This window comes from Gobius niger (genome assembly GCF_951799975.1).
Source record: "Gobius niger genome assembly, chromosome: 4".
NCBI classification, from domain to species: domain Eukaryota; kingdom Metazoa; phylum Chordata; class Actinopteri; order Gobiiformes; family Gobiidae; genus Gobius; species Gobius niger.
In genome coordinates this window covers 20963280-20984972 of record NC_136855.1, presented here as the reverse complement: position 1 = coordinate 20984972, position 21693 = coordinate 20963280, and the positions used below count along the sequence as shown (strand labels likewise).

Genomic DNA, 21693 nt, shown 5'->3' with positions numbered 1-21693 from the left:
TTATTTTTAAAGATCTATCTGGCCTGCAAATTGTATTAGACGGCACAGTATAGTGTGAAAGGAGATGAAACATGGGGAGAGACATTTAGCAAATTGTTGGAAACGAGGCACAAACTCATGACACAGAGGCAGGTGTAACAGCTGCGGACTATTCAGCAGGCCACATAAAAAAGACCGTTACACAGGCACATCACCCCAAACAGGCACCGCCACCAACACCCTCGGTCAAACCGCAGCACAAGTTTAGGTTTATTTAATTGACATCGCACAAGTAAATAGTAATGAACACATATAAGGTTGCAGCAAAAGTGTTACACAAGAGTTTCAGTAGTGGCTGGGTTCAGATGGAGAATCAGAGTCCTCCCACCTCGTTACAAGCATTGATTTATTCTTCCTTAAGGACTACTACTCCCAAAGTCTTGTAGTCTCTTATACTGTCAACATTTGGCATCAAATTAGAAAACATTTTAAATGGCAAGATATTTCAGTATTAACCCAGAGTACACTTAACCATGAGTTCAACCCAGCACTTCGTGACGTTGCTTCTTCTCAGTGGAAAGTCAAAGGAATACGTTGGATACAGGATTTGTTAATTGAAAATGTGTTTGCGTCTTTTGATCGTCGGTAATATCAAATTGCTAATGCAGATTTTTTTTAAATTATATATTTACAAATCCGTAGCTTTGTTAAATCAATGCTCCCATCTTATCCTTCGGAGCCTCCCAGCTCAGACATGAATACTGTACTTTTAAAAAGATCAATTTCTAAAATATGTAATGAACTGTCAGATATGGAATACATGCCTTCACTTGATCACCTAAAAGAAGCTTGGCAACAAGCTACACTTTGGAATAAACATCACTGCATCTCAATGGACTAAATCTCAAGACAACATCCACTCATCTTCAGTCTGTGCTCGTCATGATCTGCTCCAATTCAAAGTTTTGCACAGGCTACAACTTTCCAAAGTACGGCTTTCCAAAATCACAGCTTGTGATCGATGTGTTTCCAGGAACAGGCTTCACTAGCTCACACTTTTTGGAACTGTCCTAACATAACAGTTTACCGGACTAGCATTTTTTATTGACGTCTGATGTTGTGAACACAGTTACACCCTGACCCTGTGCTTGCACTTTTTGGAGTACCCCCAGTAACGGCGAATCTTAGTAACAAGCAGAAAACGGTTATTAAACTGATGTCTATCTAGAAGACTAATATTACTAAATTGGATTTTTTTTTAAAAAGCCTCATTATATCATATTTCATTACATGATGTAATGAAACATGTCCGATTAGAAAAAATCTAATTTGAATTGAAAGGGAAAGTGGATGATGTTCATTTGATATGGGATACGATTCTGGGGTTCTTTGAAGGGTTCAAGCAAGCGGATGTATGAGTGGAATTGAATGAATGGCCTGTTCCAGTGGTCAAGGTATAGCCATTCTGCGTCACATTTCACCCAGTAACTACAATAAAATAAACACTTGGGTGTTTTTGTTTTTGGAAAATACATAAAACGTATGTGTGTTGACTCTTTACTGTGAGCGGGCTGGCCTCTCCTCAGACCTGAAATGGTAACTTTGGTGGGAACAGAACATCACCAGCTTGTCTCCATGGAGATGTTGCCTGCTCTGCCATATGGCTTTGACAACAGGTACCCAAATATGAAGTTCAAATACATTAGGTCCTCATTCAAAGGCTTTATTTTGATAGCACATTGCAAAGACAGAATTGTTGGACTCTTGGTGATCATTTGGAGCTCATTAGGTATTGCTGGCTTGGGTTGCTCTTGTGACGCATAAAACCCACATCGTTCCGCAGTGTGGCTTTAGAATACACAAACAAAAGGACTATGATCAACAAAAATATACTTTATGTGTGTACAGTCTGACAGCCTGAATCATTTGTTTGCCATGTCTCCTCCTTGTCAGTATTTGCCATCTGTGTGTGAACATGCTGGATATCAACCTGGATCTAATCTGCGAGTGGAAGACCTGCTGGTTTAACACACTGGAGAGCGACAGTCCTTAAAAGACATCTGTTGGTTTTATTACATCCCCCAGTTTATCTAACAGTAAAAATGTGTGAGAGTGAACATCAGAGCAGTGGTCATGGTAAAGTGGTCGTGGTTTGATCCCTTTGTAGCGATGAAGTCTACGACACACACTATCTTCATGCATCTTTTCAATCCTGGCTGAATCAGAAGATGACTGAAAACAGGATTTCTCTGCATGAGCTTGAGATTGTGTTGTCGAAACCACTATGATTTCTTCTGGGATTAGTTGCACATTCCATGATAGTAAAACAATGTAGATTTTAAGATAAATTGCTAGTTATCCTTCATATAAAAAGTCTTTGGCCCTGTTTGATATAAATTCATCAGTACCAAACCCAAACCTGTTGTTATTATTGCATGCGTATTCACTGTTGATGCTGTCTCTTTGCCCCTGAGTCTCTGTATTCATCTTGACCCTTTTCAAGTTGTCCCCTCTAAAAGCAGCTTCAGAAGGATTAGAGCGACAGAAAGGAGGCCAGAAACACAGTGTGAGCGAGCGGAGCAGTCTTTGAGCTCCGGCAGACACTAATCCTTCCCCCTTTTTTTCCACCGATAGTTGAGAGAGACAGTGGGGCAAAAGACTGTGGCACGCTCCAGAGACGAGCGTGTACAACTGTGTGTGAGATAGTGGTGGTATTTACGGGTCTCCAATGGGAGTCAGATGTTTGGGATCCCTTCATTTCAAAGAATCAAGGGCTGCACAATCACGATATTATTGCAATGTATCAATCTGTACCAAAATAAGAGTAAATAGAACAAAACAAAAGTCTATGACCAAACTTTTGCGTTTATGTTTCAGGCTTTGTTCACAGAAATGTGTAAAGCTCAAGATGGACGACCTCAGTGATTTTTGCAATATATTATGGCTTCTTGTGAAATGAGGTGTGGACTGTCATCCCAGCTGACATAATAGTATCTAAAACAAAACTTAAAGCAGCACTCAGTAACTCGTGCTGCGGGTGTCGTAGCATGTTGCATTTTTTTACTCATTAATTGTCCGTGAGACTAAATACTACTGACAGAAAAGACTAAGGAGAGAGGGATATTGTATATCCAATTACACAATGGAGATCATTTTTTAAACTCAAACAGTAAATACTGTTTAAGTGGCGCTAGCCCACAGTTAGCGTTGCCTGTTAGCCTGTTAGCTTCTTCTTCATGATTCCATTAGTGTGTATTGGTGACTCCTCTCCGGTGGCGGTGAAGTTGCAATTATGGTTTTCTGGCCAGAGAAACCAGGGGGAGATCCCATTAACACTTGTATTACCCCCAGAGGGACTACGGAAACTATATATTAAGGTAAACAAGTTACTTAGTACTGCTTTAAATGTTGGCTGAAGGGGAACCAGACTGATGATTGTTCTTATGTTTCATGTCTCAAGAGTTGAATTGTGTGGATCAGTGTTAATTTTTACATAATATAATATTAACATATTTTAATATAGTTTTAGTCTTAGTCTGTTGATGAAAAGGTCCTTTCATTTTACTCAAGATTTGGCCAAATCATTTCCTTCAATTTTAGTCAACTAAAATTGCATGTAAATTTAGTCGACTAAATTTAAGACAAATTAAGGGCCCGATCTTGTGCATCAAAACGGAGACGATAGCGTGACATTTTGCGCCCAGTAGGAGCGCACTTTGTGATCTTGCCACTCCAGAGACACACACATCTTCCTCCAAACAGATCGACTCCGTGTCCAGGAGAGTGGTTGTGTGGGGTGAACATGTGCTTTTGTTTTGCTTTGCGTTCACGCCAAGCGTGGGCCGATCCGCGCCACAGCGGACGCTGTAGCTCTTTTTCTCTCGAGACGTGAACATGGTTTAGCTCACGATGGGGTAAATAAAGTTTTTAGTTTGACCTGTGAGAGCCTAAGGCTTAAGAAAGAACGCAAGACAGCGCAATGTAAACGAGGAAGTGAATGTCAGCCGTGTTTCCATCAGTGCAGTCACCTCCTCTTGTGACGCCCCCTCACAGGTGGCGGAGGCGAATGGCACATATAGTGCCGCCACTCGGAAAATAATTCTCCAAGATCCTGCGCCGCCCCGTGCGCCGCCACAAGATCTGGCCCTTAGTCTCTTAGAGCTGATCAGAGGATTTAAATGATATGAGGCTCTTTCAAACTGTCAGTGGAAGTTTGGATGATTTTTCATTCTTGTTCAGTCATATTTTAGTCGACATTTTACTCATAGTTTTAGTCTCATAAACAACTTTAAATTTTGTTTTAGTCCAATGTTAGTCAGCCAAAAATAATATATTCAAGCAATAAATATTGCTTTGACTAAAATTCTGAATATTTCAGTCTACAAAATAAACACTGGCGTGGATGATCTGTGTGATGATATTTTTTCATGATTGTTGTACACTGTTTCTTGCTCTGCCAGGGACTACAGATGGAAAGTATCCATTGGTTAATTCTGGCATATTTACATTTATATGTTCATTAATATGCATTGTCCCTTTAAATAGATAGATAAATAGATAAATAAATGGTGTGTTACCCAGTTTGGAGTGTCCAAAGCAGAAGACACAGCCATCTGCTCCATTCACCACCGACTGAATCACCTCGGCAACCGTTCCCGCACACACCTCCGCCTAGCAACAGACACAGACAGCGGACCGCATCAATCAAGGACCTTTACATGTGGGTACGTCACATCATTTCACAGGAAAGTAATATGTGGCGTATGAACAGGACTTTGCTTTAAAAAACGTTACACATTTTTTCCGCAGATTTTGAGAAGAAAAAAAAGTTTCAGTAACAAGGTGAAATTTTTACACTGTAACACCTCTTTTTGAACTGATATATTCCCAGTAGACTGTATTATACCAGACAGTGCCATGTGAAAAGAAGTGAAAAGGCGAGAGACTTACAGAAAATTGCCTGAACTGGGGAGAAAACGTGCAATGCTGAGGCTGGCATATAGTGATCAGTATGTGCCTCAGTCCAAAGTTACCTGTGAGACATCGGGAGGGAAAGCGGCGTCAAACGTAAACATCTTCGGAGGAACCTGATTGGTGGACGGTCTTTTCTGTGAAGCCGCAGTCGCCGTCTGATTGGCTGCCGGGTCCATGATGGTGATTTGCTTCTTGCTGGCGTTGACTTTGAGGAAAGAGCTGGATTCGTCGGACTGGGACACCGGACACACACGGACCATCACCTTGACCTGGAGGCAAGAAAACGAAAACACTTTGAACTCATTCCAGTTTTCTATGGAGTGAAGGGATGAACCTGTAGTCATAACATATGTTTTCTGACTTGCATCCTGTCTCGTCACCTTATCCACTCTGGCACTAAATGTCTGTCTTCCCCTCCCCTCTATTTCTACACCTGTCACTCCAGTTAACAAACTTCTCCTCCTCCCTCTCCTAAACCCCCTGGCGCGCTGAGCTCAATACTGCACATCAAAAAACTGCCAAGATCCTGTTTTAGCTCTTGTCTTGTTGCTTTTCATTTTCACCTTCTTCCGTCTCGAGCTGTTGTTTCCCCAGATAGATCAAGGTGGGAAATGCTGAGTCATTCAAATCCTGAGCCTTCGAAAACTTTTTAGAATTAACAGCTTAACTGACTGATTGGGTATTTTTGGAACATTTGGTTACAGTAATTTCTGTCTAGGAGATAAATAGTTTTGCTTTTGTTACCCACCTTGCCTAAAACAACACAATAATACTGAATTTTACTTGCGATAACTTGGTAAAACTACCAAATATGGGTCGCGATACTGGACCACAGTCAAAAATACAGCAACCTGTGTTTTTGGAATTCTGGTACTATGTTTTCCTTGCACAGATAAGTCTCTGCATGAAAATGTTGTTCCCTTCAGCACTACCGCTTAAACGCCACCTTGGGATTATTCACCACACGGTAATCCCAAAATACTTTCAAACCCCACAGCTGCCACAAACGGGGCTTTAGCAAAAGAAAAGGCTTTCATGTTCGACTAAATGAGCATTCCCAGCGTAATATTTGAATAAAGTACTTAAAACAACAGTGTAATAGTAAAACAAGTCGATCACTTATGTTAATCTGCCTCTTAATGTGTCTTAATGTGTGTGATCTGAGGGCACTACTGTGGAAGGGGCTGCATGGTGTAAGAAAATGGTGAAAATAAATACTGACATTATCGCGATGATTTACTCAGCAATTTTGACCCAGCATGTTCAATTAAATGGAAACAAATTTTGTCAAAGCAATACCTGAATAAAACAATAAGTCAGGTCCAAAACAGGTGTAAAATGGAACACAATTAGAAACATTATGGCTAAAACTTGCACATTTTTCTAATTACCACAGGCATGGTTGTTTTATACGCTGTGTGAGCTGAAATGTGTAAATCTGTTTTTATTTCATGCACATACTGATACTGACCTCATGACAACCTGCCTATCCTGTTGAAAGCTAATAAAACCCACTTTGCAAAAGCAGAGCATTTTAACCTGCACTTTTATTGCTGTAATGCATCGTGTGAAAATAGCAAATTCCACCTGTACGCAATAAATATGTAATCCCAGTGACGTCACCGATGACCCCAGTGAGGCAAAAGCATTACATGACTTTGTCATCAGGAAACATTACGTTGACTTTAATTACTTTTCTGAAAAAAGCATCACTGGTATGCATTAAAATTTAACGCTTTTGTCTCCATAAGGTACAGTCCTCACTGGTAGATAGAGTCTAAACACTTAGAGCCAGGGCGATGCCCCTCCTGACCTCAATAAAGCGCACATCACATCGGTAAGGGCCTGGGGGGAGGATTTTTACTGTGGCACACTTTACAAGATGTTACTCATAACGTTCTCCTCCTGAGAGTCCATTTCCTCCACACACTGACAAACATGAGGGCTACAGTAAGTGTCCTCACCTGTGTGCTATTGAGACTCACTTCAACATAATGTCACACTCTCAATGGCCTTTTTATCACTGGAGAAGCAACTTACACCTATGTTCTTTTTGTAAAACACTGAAATTATCTGCAGAAGTATCATTGACTAGGTACATATTAGATATTAGAAATAATGAGGTTATAGTCATTTTCAAATATCCTCAAAAGGTCCTTCCTTGGGCTACTTTGTCTGGAAATCAATAAGAGTCCACTGTCCAGCCCTGGAGACGACATACACAGAGGGCACTGAAGCACATCTCTTGCTTCAAGAGAAAACTGTGGCGAAATGGAAGCCTCTGTAGTAGATAATCAATACTGTTGTGCATTTATGTTCAATTCGAAACAGTGAAATGTTTGTAAATGCAATGGCCAATCTCTTGATGTAAAAATGATGTTTACTATGTGAAGAGTTTGGCTGCACCTCACTCTGTCTGCATCCTCCCCTCCCCCAGTCTGTAATAATCCAAACAATCTCCACCGGGGCACACTGCAACAAATGCAACAAATTATTGCTTGGCAGCAAGAACATTTTTGCAAAACTTATACATTTTGATTTAAAACAAACTTTCCTAAACGTGCTTCCTTTCCACTTATTCAAAAGTTTCTCAACCAAAAGTACCAGCCGCGACAGTCTACTTATTATTCATACACTTTTTCACAGTTCACACTTCATGCTGCAGTGAAGAAAGATGGTAAGCCGCTCAAACAGACTGAGTCAAAAGGAGAAAAGAAAATTCACTCAAAAGTCAATCTATAGTTGACTTTTGAGATCCTCTGCATGTTTCTATTGACCTAACCTCAAATACTTGGATCACAATGAAGATTTTAACCAATTTATGCAAAGGCATTTACAGTTCAGACCAGAAAACATGCCTGAGGATCGTGTAGCCCCTCTCCACAGTGCTTTATTATTATTGGCCAGAAAATCAATAAAAGGCTCAAGCAGAGCTCTAATTGGCTCCCGCAGACTGCAGTGGGACACACAGTGGAGAAAACATGTGTGCACAGAATTAGGCCCAAATGTCTCATGGGAAAAGCGAGTTCACATCACCATCAATTCTAATTTTATCTGTTATATTCTCTGAGTTCATTGTATCTTATGAAGTCATCACAGTCAGCATGAATGAGTGAAGAACAACATTATGCTGCCCATGACATTATAAAAACGATTTTATTACGATGCATGACATGATTTCATCTCAGGAAGTCACTATAAAGACATCACAGCTTATGGACCAACAGAGCCCAATAGTGACACATTTATATCAGTGCTAAATTAGAACTGTACAATGTAGTAATTAAATGCACTTTTAAAAGCAATGGCTTTTTGGACATGACTCACATCACACAATTCACAGACTGGTTTTGTGTCGATCTCAGAGCATCCTTTATGGGCTCGATCTTCAGCTTGGCGCATGCACACACCTGCTGCGCCAGTGCGTGCGGCCAGTGGCTTGTGGGCGTTGCTTACAAAAAGTCGACTTAGACGCACTGTGCTGCAAGAGCGCTTGCCCTTCGCAGCCACTCCTCATCTCTTCCTCCCTCGTCCGCCTCGTGGGCTTCGATCAACATTTAGGCTACCTCCTTTGTAAGCTCTCACAGGACAAATTCATCCCACTCTGAGTTAAACACTGTCTTCTCCCTGGGGAAAAAGAATTCACTGATGATCCTGCTCGAGTGCTGGTATCAAAGAGTGCTGGGCTCTCCACGCGGCAGAAACTACACCACCATATTGCGAAAAATATCTGGTAAGTCTTAGCCTGGCCTTAGCCATCCGTAAACTCCAGTCAATTATCATTTCCCTACATGTACGTCTGGGCTTGATCTCAGTGGCTGCGTTACATCAGTTGACTTTCTACCTACCATTCAGCGAGCGGGGGAGGCGGGTGTTGTCGGTGACGTCAAGCATTTGCGCCGATTTGCTGGTTGTAGTTTGGCAATGGCGGCGGATATGAAAGTATTGGAAGCTCTTCAATCTGTCCTGGCTCGGCTCCCAAATATCCAGAAATTAAAACTGATGCCTTGGAATGTGCAAGGAATGCCCCCAAGAGCTATGATGGCTCGCGTCACTCACTCACACTAGCGAAGATCAGATCCAATCGTTTCAAAGGAGTTCATTCCTCCCACCTGATAACGGAGCTCAATTGTAAAGTTCCGGACCCTTGTATGAAACGCAGTAAGTACGAGGTTATGGTAAAACCAGGCTAGGTAAGTCTGTAAAAAAAAATATGACGCACGCCCGCCTTTCGCTGATTGGGTTACTCCGCTTCCTGTTTGCTTAAGTATGTCCCGCTCTACAGATGTAGTTGATGCCGACTCTGACCAGCCTCATTCGCTAATACAGTGGTGAGTCTTGATTTTTCCAGTCAACCTTAATGCATCAGGTCTGCAGCTCAAGATTTCACAGACCACCCAAATTAATGTTTAATGCTCCACCTTTTGATTTGGCAGAAGATGGCGTTATCTCAATCTTTTGTGTGATTTTTACAAACATATCCAAGGTTATCCATTATTTCTTTTTACTTCTCTCTACTTGCTTTTCTTCATTTGGTTAATCTGCCTGTCAATCATGCCAATTCGGAACTGGTGGAGTTAACGCCATGTCCCAGGATGAACGTGGTGCAGAATAGGAAAAAAGTGTAGTCTTGATGGCGAAGCTAATATATACCTGGTTATATGTAGCAGTCTATAAGCTGCTACCTATAACCAAAACAAATCTCCAAATCAAGTAAAGGATCTTCAGTCTCTGTTTACAAAAAATCTTGGAAACCTCTTATGCTGCTTTACAAATGAGACATGAATGTTCCACACGGCAGAACGAGATGAAAAGTGCTTGGTATTCATTGCTGCGGTTTGTTCTTGTAGCTCCCATTCAAAGCAAACGTCTACACAGCATTAATATTTCAACTACGAGCCGCTGAGGTGCAGAGCGGCTACTGCATTCCCATAACAGACTCATTTAGAGACGAGACACAGACACCCGCAGCCGGCACATGACATGGGCACAAACAGCTTGTGGCCTGAGTGCCGTCCTAGTTGCTATTAAAAATTGATTAGCTGTCATAGCATCACTCTCCTTCCCCAAGGTCAAGTCCCAATCTGTGTGCATGTGAAAAAAACGCTTGGCAGGAGATGAAAAGAGCTGAGAAACCCAAAGTCCTTCACAGTCATTCAGAGTAGAAAAGAATAGAGACACAAACACAATAAGTAAATGTTTTAGATGCCACAACCTCAGTTCATGTGCCTGTGCAATCTGTAACCTCCATGTTGCTTTTTTTTTTTTTTAGCTCCGACGAATACAATGATCATATCAACAACAATGACATTTTACTGATCATTACCATGGGCTGATAGTGGAACAGTGGATTAAGCTTTCATCAACACAAGCCAGACCTGAAGGCATTTTTATTTGACCTTTATTTAACCAGGAAACTCATAGATATTCCAGAATCTTTTTCGGGGCATCCAGGCATCCATCTATTTTTAGTGGCCAAGGAAACTGAAGCACCTGAACACCAGGTTACCAGGTAAACCCGCCGTAATTTCGGGTGTATTGTAACTGATGATACAGATCCACCCCCTTCTCTCACACAAAGAACTCTGATTGTCTTGAATTTGAGGTTTCAAACAAAAGAGAGATTGTTTTAATATTAAAGAATAAGCTCAATACAAACTATTTTACTTGGAAAAAAACACAGCTATAACTCAGTTTGCTCACGCATGGAAAAGCAGCCCAATTCCGTGGGATTAACATGGACCTGGCAACCCTGCCAAGAGGAAACCTACGTGGGCACAGGGAGAACATGCAGAAACAAAAACCAAGGGAGCCAGGTCTTCCGCCTGGCGCAACAACAGCGTTGCTCAAGACGAAGTAGCCTGAGGGCGTCACTTGGTAAAAAAAAGGGGTTGGCTGAGGCACTAACAGCACTGACTACACAGAGCACTTCCTCTTCGCTCTCCTCTGTACATTAACATCACCTTATTAAGTGCTCACAGGGCAAACTATTTCTCCCACAGTGAGTTAAACACTGTCCAGCTCCTGAGTCCCACTCTAGCCAGCACACGCGCCCCCCACACCCACTGTAGCAGAAAATATTCCAGTAGTGCGGTCTGTAGGAGGTAAAGATCGGAGAGAGACCGAAACATCCCAGTGGGAGTCTGTCCAGTCCTTGTCCAACCCACTTGCTACACCAGGTATGAAGCGCCCCCATCTGTGCAAAAGTCTAGTCTACAGTCTGCATTTAGAAACACAAGATCGGGCCCACAGTCTTCTCATGGAGAGAACGATAACCACAGCGTCATTATGCTGCCTGGCATTCAGTTGTTGTTTCATTAGGCAAGACATATGTCACATGTTACAGTCCAGTCACATCGGATGGGCACGGATCCAGCATCAACGTCTACAAAATCCCTTTGTAACCTCTGCGATTTCTTTGTAATGCTGATCCTCAAAGATAATGCTTAAATGTCCAAACTCGGGAAAGTCAGACTTCATTGTCTAAAGTACAGTGACGGCCACAGTCTCATTTCCTCCACTGATAGACATCGACTTCTTGCCATCCGTGGACTTGGTGGTGGCTCCGCACTGGCTGATGTGATTAAGGACAGACAGGGCCCGACAACGTCTGACAAGTATAGGAATAACTTGAGGCAATCTAAGGTACACATATCACTCAGGCTGATCCTTGCAGGGATTTATATTTAATTTGAAATCCCTCCACACAAACGGCAGCCCATTTGACCTGTATCGGCTGATTTCCCCTGGCTTTAAATCGTGACGTCTCAATCTGTTTTGTGTCATATTAACGCCAGTAAGCCTGTGTACTTTACAGGATGTATTGAAGATATACCAGGGATTTTGTCACTTCACATATGTCACGGGCTCGCAATAATCCGGGGAATTTGTCTGTGCGGTACAGTATATGCTAGAGTGTGTGTGCAAATGGCATTTCAGTGGGGAGTCGACCCCCACTGCAGGTGACATTTTTACTGGAGAAATGTCACCACAGCCATTTGGACGCCCATGTGTTTGCGCCGCTGTGGAGGATTGGATTGTGGCTTTTATTGTATGCAGATTTGAGAGTGTGTGCATGCAAAAGGTAATAAAATGTAAATTGTAAAATTACACCTTTACACGTCAAATTGATGAGTGGGTAGGAACGGATATTCAAATCATATTTAGGGACATAACAAGGAGGCACAATTTGAACAAGACGATACAAAATGCACTGAATCAACAAGAAGACTTTCTTGACGTTAATTTTGTGTGTGTGGTATAATTAATCCCAATCAAATTGAAATTGCAGTTTTAAAGGAACAGGCCACCGTTTTTCCATACTGAGATATGTTCTTACCTGAGCTTAGACGAATTGATGCGTACCTGTCTGGTCTTTATGTGTGCGCTCAGTCACGCAAAAACACCAACGTTATTGTTAGCATTTAGCCTCTCCTCCTCTCCTCTATGGGGCCAAACGGGGATGAAGTTAGAAGCGACAAAGCTCTTCCACGTTTCTCCTATTTAAATACGGTTATGTGAGTAGTTACACGATCCAAGTATAGTTGCACAAAATGTCGATTTACTAAGTGGGTAAAAAGGGGAACTATATTGTAAGGCGTAATAACATCTTAGGAGCACTTCCACGTCCATGCAGTAAAGTAAAGATATTACTGCACTTCACCCCTGTTTGGCCCCATAGAGGAGAGGAGGAGAGGCTATATGCTAACAACATCTTTGGTATTTCTGTGTGACTGAGCTCAGGAAAGAACATATCTCATTATCTAAAAACTGTGGTCTATTCCTTTAACCTTAACTTCCACGCTCTTGAGAAATCATCATCTTAAGCTTGGTGCTGAACGGTAAGCGAGAGTCACATCCCCCTGTTTTTGCTTCATATTTAATGCATTTTCTTACAGCAGCAGGAAGACAAATACAGTGGGACTTGGGGAGGCTCTCAGTCAAACCGTGGAGGAGGGGGGCACTGAAAACTCATTACATGGACGATCAATATTGCACACACTCGAGGAGCCCGAACCCCCGCACGTGCCCAACACACAGACCCACACTTTTCATCAACTGCCGGCAAATGTGACAAATGACTTTTGTCAGGCTGAAACGCGTTACCCCGGCAACCATTTGGCTACATTTCGGTATGGCAGGTAGGTGTCGGGGCATTCACACACTCTGATAAATCGGCCAAGGTCGTGATGAATATATTTCAGTGCACTGTATGGAGCGCCACTATAGGTCTATGTCACTAAAGCCAAGATAACGGATCGCCCCGCCACTTGTCACAGTCGCGAGCCGAGTGAGTGGCAGTAAATTGAAGAGTATTAACAGACAGACACTCGGGCCGTTATGGATCAATATTATCATTCATGGAGGTGTCCACACTGAGTATTAGTCCAATGACTCATTTGTTTGCATCTTACGGCTTTCAGCGTCTCCTTTGGGAAATATCTAACTAATTTATGGATGAACAGGTTTCTATTTTCAAGAGTAACTCATATATTTGGCATTTAAATGAACAGCAGAAGCAAACAAGTCAAACGACGGATACGCAAAAGATGTTCAAAGGCAGGGGCTCAAGAATTAGCAATAGCATGCAACACTGACTATCCGTTGATCAAAATGTTCATGTTTTGAGGAGTCTTGTCTGGTAATCTATCTACTGCCCTAACGTTGTTGTCCATTGAACCTCAGAACCCCCACCTTAACCGGGCACGTTTTGGCTTTTTACCCAAATCTAAAAGCATCATAAAAAATAGTGTCAAAAAGTGACAAGAAGACAACGAGGATGAAAATACAAGTGACAAAAAAAACCTTTTTACCCTCGACTGTAAACTCCAGTCAAGGGTAGCGCCCTCTAAGCTTTTAGATTTGGTTAAAACTAGAGAAAATGTGCTTAGTTAAGGTGGGGGTGAGAGGTTAAACCTGTGGCTGAACTCTCACCTTCTCTCGCTCTGCTGTGCCATATTGTGCAAATATACTGTATATTGATATTGCCCTATATATCATGTTAACTAATCTTTTTGTACCTTAAGAGTTAACGCAATGTGCCAACAAAGCTTCACTAACTGAGCTGAACTGAATCTACTAATTAACTTATTGTCTTCAAAGTGTTTGTGGTGAGATGGTTAGGGAGTTTGTGTTTATCAGAGTTACCTTGCCGAGCCCAGGGGTGTCTTTGATCTTGTTGGCGGCGCGGAGCAGGCAGGGCGGGGCGGGCGGTGGTGCCATGAGTAACGCAGAGCTAAAATTAGTGGGGAAGATGTGCGGGTCGCAGGAGAGCAGTGATGTCACCGGGGCGGCTGCGGCCACTGTCTTCTGCTTCTTTTTCTTGGACGTGAGGTTCAGTTTCTGTGCCGCTCTGAAACAAAAAAAAGTGGATAAGAAGCAGATGTTGATCATCTGGGTGAACCTGTTGGTGCATAAGAGTGCGCTAATTGGACATGATGTTGTAATTATTTTATTGAAGCTCATCTTAAAGTGTTAATTGAACATCCATATTCCATTATCAAATCAACACTGTTTACACAATGTGACAACATCTGGATGGGTGTGGCTCACTTTCTTCTTTATTAAAGCAGGTCATAAGCGTCACTGCACGTGTTGTAGCATGTTGTGTATTTTTTTTGTCTGTGAGAGTAAATACTAATCAAAGGCAAAGGGAGAGAGGTATATTGTACATCCAATTACACAATGGAGATCTTTTTTTTCACTCAAAGCTGGCTGTAAATACTGCTAAAGTGGCGCTAGCCCGCAGTTAGCTTTGCCCGTTAGCCTGTTCCACTAGTGTGTATTGCGCCTCCGACCCAGTGGCAGCAAAGTTGCAGTTGTGGTTTTCTGGCTAGAGACACCAGGGGGAGATGCAAGACCCCCCAATCATCCCATTAACATTGGTATTAGCCCCAGAGGGACTACGAAAAGGATAGTTAGTACTGCTTTAATTCTAAGCAACATGGAGTAAAAAAAGTAGCCGCATACTTTATTACCACTTTTTATCCTGCAATTAAATACTTTTTGACTCATTAATTTCCCAACGAATACATCCTTAACGGCAATCATTCATTCAGATTAGATATCAATTTACCTGCATGCCTTTGGATAATGAAAGCGAGCCAGAGAAGATACAGTATTATGTGTTCAAGCAATGTGTGACCTGCGTTATGTATCGAATTGCGATGTATCGATATATGATTCCCAGCTCTAACTGTGATAACCCCCAACAACGCACACTTCCTACCCTTCTCTATTTTGTCTGGCTTTACTTTGTGTAATTTAAGTAAAATGTCAAGCATTAATAAGGTAAATGAAGTGGTAGCAACAGGACTTAGAAACATAAAAAAGCTACAAAGAGCAGTGACACAACCAGCCGTCATTGTGCTGGACACACAAGGAAGCCCAGAAGAAAAAAAACATGATTAGGAAGAGCCACGCTTGTCTCCCCAAACTGAAATCCGGGCCTAAATCACGCAAATAATACTGTCTTTTGTTCCAGGCTTTATATCTTCCAGTTTATAACCTTCAGTACCACATGTTAGACACACTCACAAAATCATAAAATATCTTTTACCCTCATATACCCTCACATACAACACTGAGAAGATAAAAGGAGAGAGAAGAGACCTCACAACCCGACGCACTCTCTGTCAAAGAGCCATATTCTCACACCATTGGCTTTCAATTAACTGCAGCAGGTTACAGTAATGGAGGGGCGAGAGAGGAGGAAAAGAGCGAGAGGGGGGACAGTTGTGAAAAGGGGGAGAGAGAGAAGAGAGATGTGGAGGCAGTGACCCATTGAACGATGAAGAGGAGGTGTCTCCCAGGAGATTTGTGCTGGGGTTTCCTCCCTGTGGTCTGTGGGGGGTGTCTTGAGTGGTCGACACTACCACATTAATTGCTTCCCCTCTGTACCTACAGATTTGAGCTGAAAATGTTACAGTCAACACTATTAAAAGCTGTGACATGTTTTTGTCCCTTTTGGGATGTTTTTTAAGAGCGTATTGAATAAGTCAGTGAGCTGCATTTCAGCTTTTAAGCTTAATAATGAATCTAATACTGTGGTGTGTAGTGCTTTTAATGACTTAGGTTTTTACACTTCATGCCTTCCTAATACATCCCTCCATTCACCTAAGCTTGCACTATCAATTTCTAGCAACAACAAATATTTAATGAATTTCCCCACTCAATTATCCCTCAAGAAAAGTTTGTATTTCTTTTTTTTTTTTAAACAATGCCCCCTTATTCTCTGCACAGGCTGCCGTCTCTGCTCTCCGGGCTGACTGATTTAATCTATGGCACTGTTCAAGCGTACCATTGCACGCACACACACAGCCACACTCTGTAATTGGTGATGTTTAATGACAAGTGGCCTGGGATTTGGCCCGAGTGGATCTATTCCAATCTCACCCTAAAGTCGAGGACCCTTGTTTTCCATCCATCTCCTCTCTCTCTCCTTCTCTGTCTCTCCTTTGTCATCCCGTCTCTCCTCTCAACCTCCGTCCATGTGTATTACCGTCATCATCTTCCACTTTTGTTCCTTGTGTTTGGCCTCTCTTAACACCACAATCAGCTCTTTTGGTGATACCTACTCCAATATATTATACTCTCATTATGTCCCATCCATCCCCACAGCGTCCTCCTTGCCCTCCACATATCCACTCATCCATCTCCCCCAAGCCGTTCTGCTTTCCTTGCATGTATTGATCCGTCAGTCCATCCCGCCACTGTCCATGTGTCTCCCTCTTGTTAAAAAGCGCTAGTCCACGCACAGATAAAACGCCCCGGTAACAAGCGGCTGTGTTGTGTTTCTATCCTTTAACCCAGCAGGCTGCACCTTCACGTGTCTAGAGTTCAAAAAGAATCACCAGAAAAAGCGCGCGGCTGATTTACGACCACTGTCTGAGGCCTGCGTTGTTTGGCTCGGGAGCAAATTACGTTCTATTTAACAGGTTGTCAGTGAAGGGAGATACAAGGACGGACAGCGATTGTGGGCATGTGTGTGGAGGGTCTGCAAACATGGAGACAATGCAGGTTACAATCTGTGTGGTCCATCGTAGCGTTTCATGAGAACACATGGTCATGCGCCTTAAAATGTAACTGAGGCCTTTTATTTTCAGTCTGTTCTGCATTCTATGACATCATGATTTAATAAGGGGTACGCAACACAGTTAATGACCGGCATTTAAAGCCCTTGATACACGACAGACTTAAATCATTGGCAACGCTTAACTTTACACTGCTATAAGGCATTGATGATTATGAACATCAAAGTATTAGTTCAAAGAAACAGTACCTCCCACTCCTAGTATTGTCTTCATGTGCGTACTATCCAATTGACTGGTCGCTGAATGGATTGGAATAGATTGGATCATTCTTCCAATGTTCCAGTTGAAAACATTGCTGTGCTGTCTGTTGTCCGTTGTCCAGTGATGCGCATATTGTAATTTCATAAAGCACTTGGGCATGTAAAAGCATTTCTAGTCCCTACAGAGAGAGCAGTGCACTCGGCGCACATCAGAATGATACACGCTATCAAAACCCTTTTCTGCACCTAAAGTATCACAAAGTCAAATCTAAGGAAAAAGGAAATGTCCAATATTGGTCACTTCCTGGTTAATTGCTTTCCATTGAATGCCACTGAGAAAACAAATGCCTTAGCCGGATAGGTCATATGCTAATTTGTTGTTGACTAACTACTCATTTAGGCTATCAATCTAGCATTGCTCACTAATGATCAATACCTCTCCCTAAAGTAAAGACATGTTGCTGATGGTAAACAGAAGCAGCTTCTCCACGGACAACCGGATCCGATATCCCTATTTTCCCCACGCAACTCCTTCCCAATTCAGCATTTCCCAAGAGTCCTATTCATTTACTGCTCTACCTACAGCTGCACACCGCCAGGCCAAATCCCCAAAGATCCAATCTTTGGAGCATGCAGAAAAAATTCCAACACTGATAGAAATTCCCATCCCCCTGCTGAGGGTGAGACGCACCAACACACAAGCCTAATGTGTGTAGCATGTCTCTATCGTGTAGGGCTTTTCCCAAGGGAGACACCGCTGCAACGGGAAGTGCGGAGGTGCAATGGAAGTGCCATATGAAAGACGGATTGGTACTAATGAAAGAAATTAGTCGTAGGGATATCAGGCAAAGAAAAGGTCAGTGGAGAAACTGTGAAATTGTTAGGAAATTTGAAATGTCACGGTGACGTGGTACGAATAAGGAGTAGGAAACCGTAAATGACATAGTGATAGAGTGGCACATTTGGAAGCAATTTGTTGTTTTGTTTCTTCATTTGGTCGGGACAGTGCACGTTAATGAACACATCTGAGACTCATGCATGTAAAGCCTATTGGGCTAATTTCCACACCTTGTCCCACACTCGCACTCTCAAACACACTCTCATTCTTCCTGCCCTATTATACATGTTTTAAGTGGTAGGGGAAACCGGAGTATCAGGAAGAAACCTATGTAGACACAGGGAGAACATGGAAACCCCACCCGTTCAACCCCGGGATAGAACCTGGGACCTTCTGGCTGTCAAGCACGAAAAAGTATTGTGATGTTGTTTGGATTGGCTTATGTTTGGCTCACGATAAACAACATGTCCAGGGGCATTAATAACTGATAGAAACGGAAATATGAACTGAAAACCTAATCCAAGAATCAGACAGCTGAATCAGACAGCTCCAAATCCAATATGCTAAAACAATGAAGTAATTACAATACGGGTGATAGTTGGAATAACTTTTCTTTCACACGCGTAGTGAGTGTAAGGGACACTACAGTTTATGCTAAATCTGCACCGTGTAAATGTAAGCTAATATGCTACATGTAATAAAATGATTTGGTCACGCAAAGAATTACTTCTTATACATTTCTACAAAGGGCTATAGGCATAGATGTGGTGTGTAAGTGACATTATTCAAAGACAGATGGCTGGTAATGGAAGATATTGTGCATTAGCTACTGAAAGAAAAGGTCAGTGCCAGTCCTACAGGTGATTAAAGGCATGGCATATGTTGAAGATGGAAGAATGAGCAAGAAGTAAGATAATAGGAGACAGGGGAAGATTGAACAAGATCAGGTGAAGGCAGACATCTTGGACAAAGGAATTTTAAACTCTGTGGGGTGAGACAGTATAATGAGAACATCTGTATGCACTCCACGCTCGGACCCGAACAGACATGGGATTTTCCGGCGGCTGCAACCATTGATCCCAAGCACACTTTCCCATTTGCACTGGCGCCGATGGACCAGGCAGCCAATATCCCGGGCTAAAATGTGACACTTTTCAGCTCCCCTTGTTTTGCCAATTAAAGTAGAGCGCTCCAACATATACGCAATAATGAGGGCCTGAGAGTGACAGCTGGTTAGAGGATGCACACCGCCTCTCTGCTGAGTGACACCTGCACCATTAAACAAACACGTTTTTACACTTACAGGGTTAATGCTCATAACTACACCCCAAAGACAGGTGCTTTTTATGTGGAACCAGACTTCAAAATGTCCTATTACTCGACAGTTCAGGGGTCACGCAAAGAGAGAGTGTGCTTCTGCATTCCTCAATTCACAACATTTGTCTGCTGCGGGAAACTTTGACAGATAAATGTCAGCGAGTGTGCCTGGGAGTGTGTCATTCTCATCCAAAGCACAACACATAACATTATGTTTCAACACATGCCAATGGAAGAAGCCAGAGAATTGTAGAGAAAAGACCAGAGGAGGGAAGCAGAAGTGAAGGTATGATGATGACTTGTCATTACACTGGATGCAAAGGCAATTCGTCAGAAAGCATGACACACTGATTGTCTTCTGTTGGCTATAAATAATTCACACATTCATTTCAAGCCTGCTATGTTTATTCATCAATTATTCACCCATATTAGGTGTGTGATATTTATTTTGTGTCTGCTGTGTTTCCTGGGATTTGATTGTATAGCTCATCGCTGTATGGTGCTTTGATTGATTTGGGTAAACATGCCAGAATTCAAGTAGATAAAACACAAGACATAATTAAAAAACGGGGAGTTTGAATAAGCAAATTATGTGAAACATTATTAAAACAAGATTGCAAAATAATTGCTTTTTTAATTCAAGAACTCAATGGCCAGTGCATATCATAGGCCTGCGCAAATATAATAATTGTGCAATGCAACTCAATAGACGTCCCACGGTTAAGAAAGAATGGCTGTAGTGACCAAAAAAGCAATAAGATACAAAAGAAGATTTCTGTTGACTTATCAATTTATGAAATGCCAAATCAACTGCTGCACACCAAGGTAGAGGGTAGGAAAGGTTAACGAAGCAAAAATGTAAGAAATGTCATGTTCATAGAGACATTCATCCAAGTCTATCCCAGTAACAATTAGCCTTAATGAGCAGACACGCAAACAACACTGTCCTGTGCAACTGTAGAACCATTACTTTTACAAAATGTGTTTGAGTGGAAGCATGTGTTCCTATGAATGACATATGCAGAGACTGTGTAAAGCGTGTTAAATATCAAAACAGGAATGAGATCTTTACCTGGCGAAAAAGGACGCGGCAGCCGAGGTGTGAGAGGGGGAGTTTGTGTGCGGTGAGGAGCTGGTGTGCGAGGGAGAGCTGGTGTTGGAGCCGCTTTCTGTCCCGTCTTCTCTGGAGGCCTCGGAGATCACCTGGGAAATCTGAGAGAGAAACATGGAATATTACAGCAAACTTTTTCAGAAGCTTTTGTGGCTACACCAGTGGCAGGGTGATATTCTGTACGTCTTTGTAGGATACATTCTCTCTTCTTGGCCCTGGTTTTCTTTCTATCCTCTCAATGGCTTTAAAATATAATCACAATTAACTCAACAATCTCAATAATTGGGATTAACATGGAGATTACATTTGAGACACCTTGGAGTCGGATTTGAGGAGCTACTGTTGGTTATAAAATGTACTGTAGTTGTTTAAAACCACTGTCTTTGTTATAGGTCTAATATATATAAGAACTAAAGCCACAGGGCGTATGGTTATGTTGAAATGAAGTCTACATATAGTGCATAGTAAAGTATGTGTCTGTATGAGAGTCATTCCAAAAGTGGATATGGATTATTGATTATAGTTTTTTATGGGCTGCCAGAGGCCAGACACTGTAGCTTCTAAATCACATCCCAGCGCTGCTATAAACCCATGATGTGAGCCTTAGTGTGTCTCACAGATGTCTGTTGTATTCATGTCAGTGTGTCCTTGTGCTGGCTGGGCGCACCTCTTGCCACCTGTACACGAGTGTGTGTAAATCACTATCCTGAGCGTATATTTACAGCTGAGGGCTATAGGGGTCCAAAGCACGCACCCGGCGTCTTGATAGATTACACTTCGGAAATGAGATGCCTCTACATGGTTTATGGGCCACATTGTCCCTGCATTTACATCCATTCTCATTCATGGGGAATGTAAGGCACCTAAACACCAGAACAATTGTTCAAACAAGCTATGTACATGAAAAAGAATCACATTTTGACAAACTTGAAATAGATTAATAACATTAAAAAAAAAAACTACACTCATTCATGTTCATGGCACATGGTCAATGGTCAATGAGTCTGAGTTTCTGATGTGGATTACCAATGATTATATTCCTGCAGATCTCTGTGCACTTTGTACTTGCTCTAAATTGCAATAGGGATCTGCTGTTGTGAATCTAATGCATCCCTCACACTATGTAATCTACAAATTGCATTGCTATCTCCAGATATCCTCATAAATTATGTGAAATATCAT

The 21693-nt window shown here is 42.1% G+C and overlaps 1 protein-coding gene across 2 annotated transcripts in view; it reads right to left on the bottom strand.

Moving 5' to 3' along the window:
* The window catches only part of kif26ba (kinesin family member 26Ba), a 90953-nt gene that overhangs the window by 40609 nt on the left and 28651 nt on the right, over window positions 1-21693 (bottom strand). For both annotated transcript variants that reach the window (XM_079555354.1, XM_079555355.1), the window contains exons 4-7: window positions 20473-20612; window positions 14101-14305; window positions 5013-5222; window positions 4557-4650 (exon numbers count right to left, since the gene is read on the bottom strand). In XM_079555354.1, the coding sequence (XP_079411480.1) occupies window positions 4557-4650; window positions 5013-5222; window positions 14101-14305; window positions 20473-20612 (649 nt within the window). The remainder of the gene's footprint in view (window positions 1-4556; window positions 4651-5012; window positions 5223-14100; window positions 14306-20472; window positions 20613-21693) is intronic.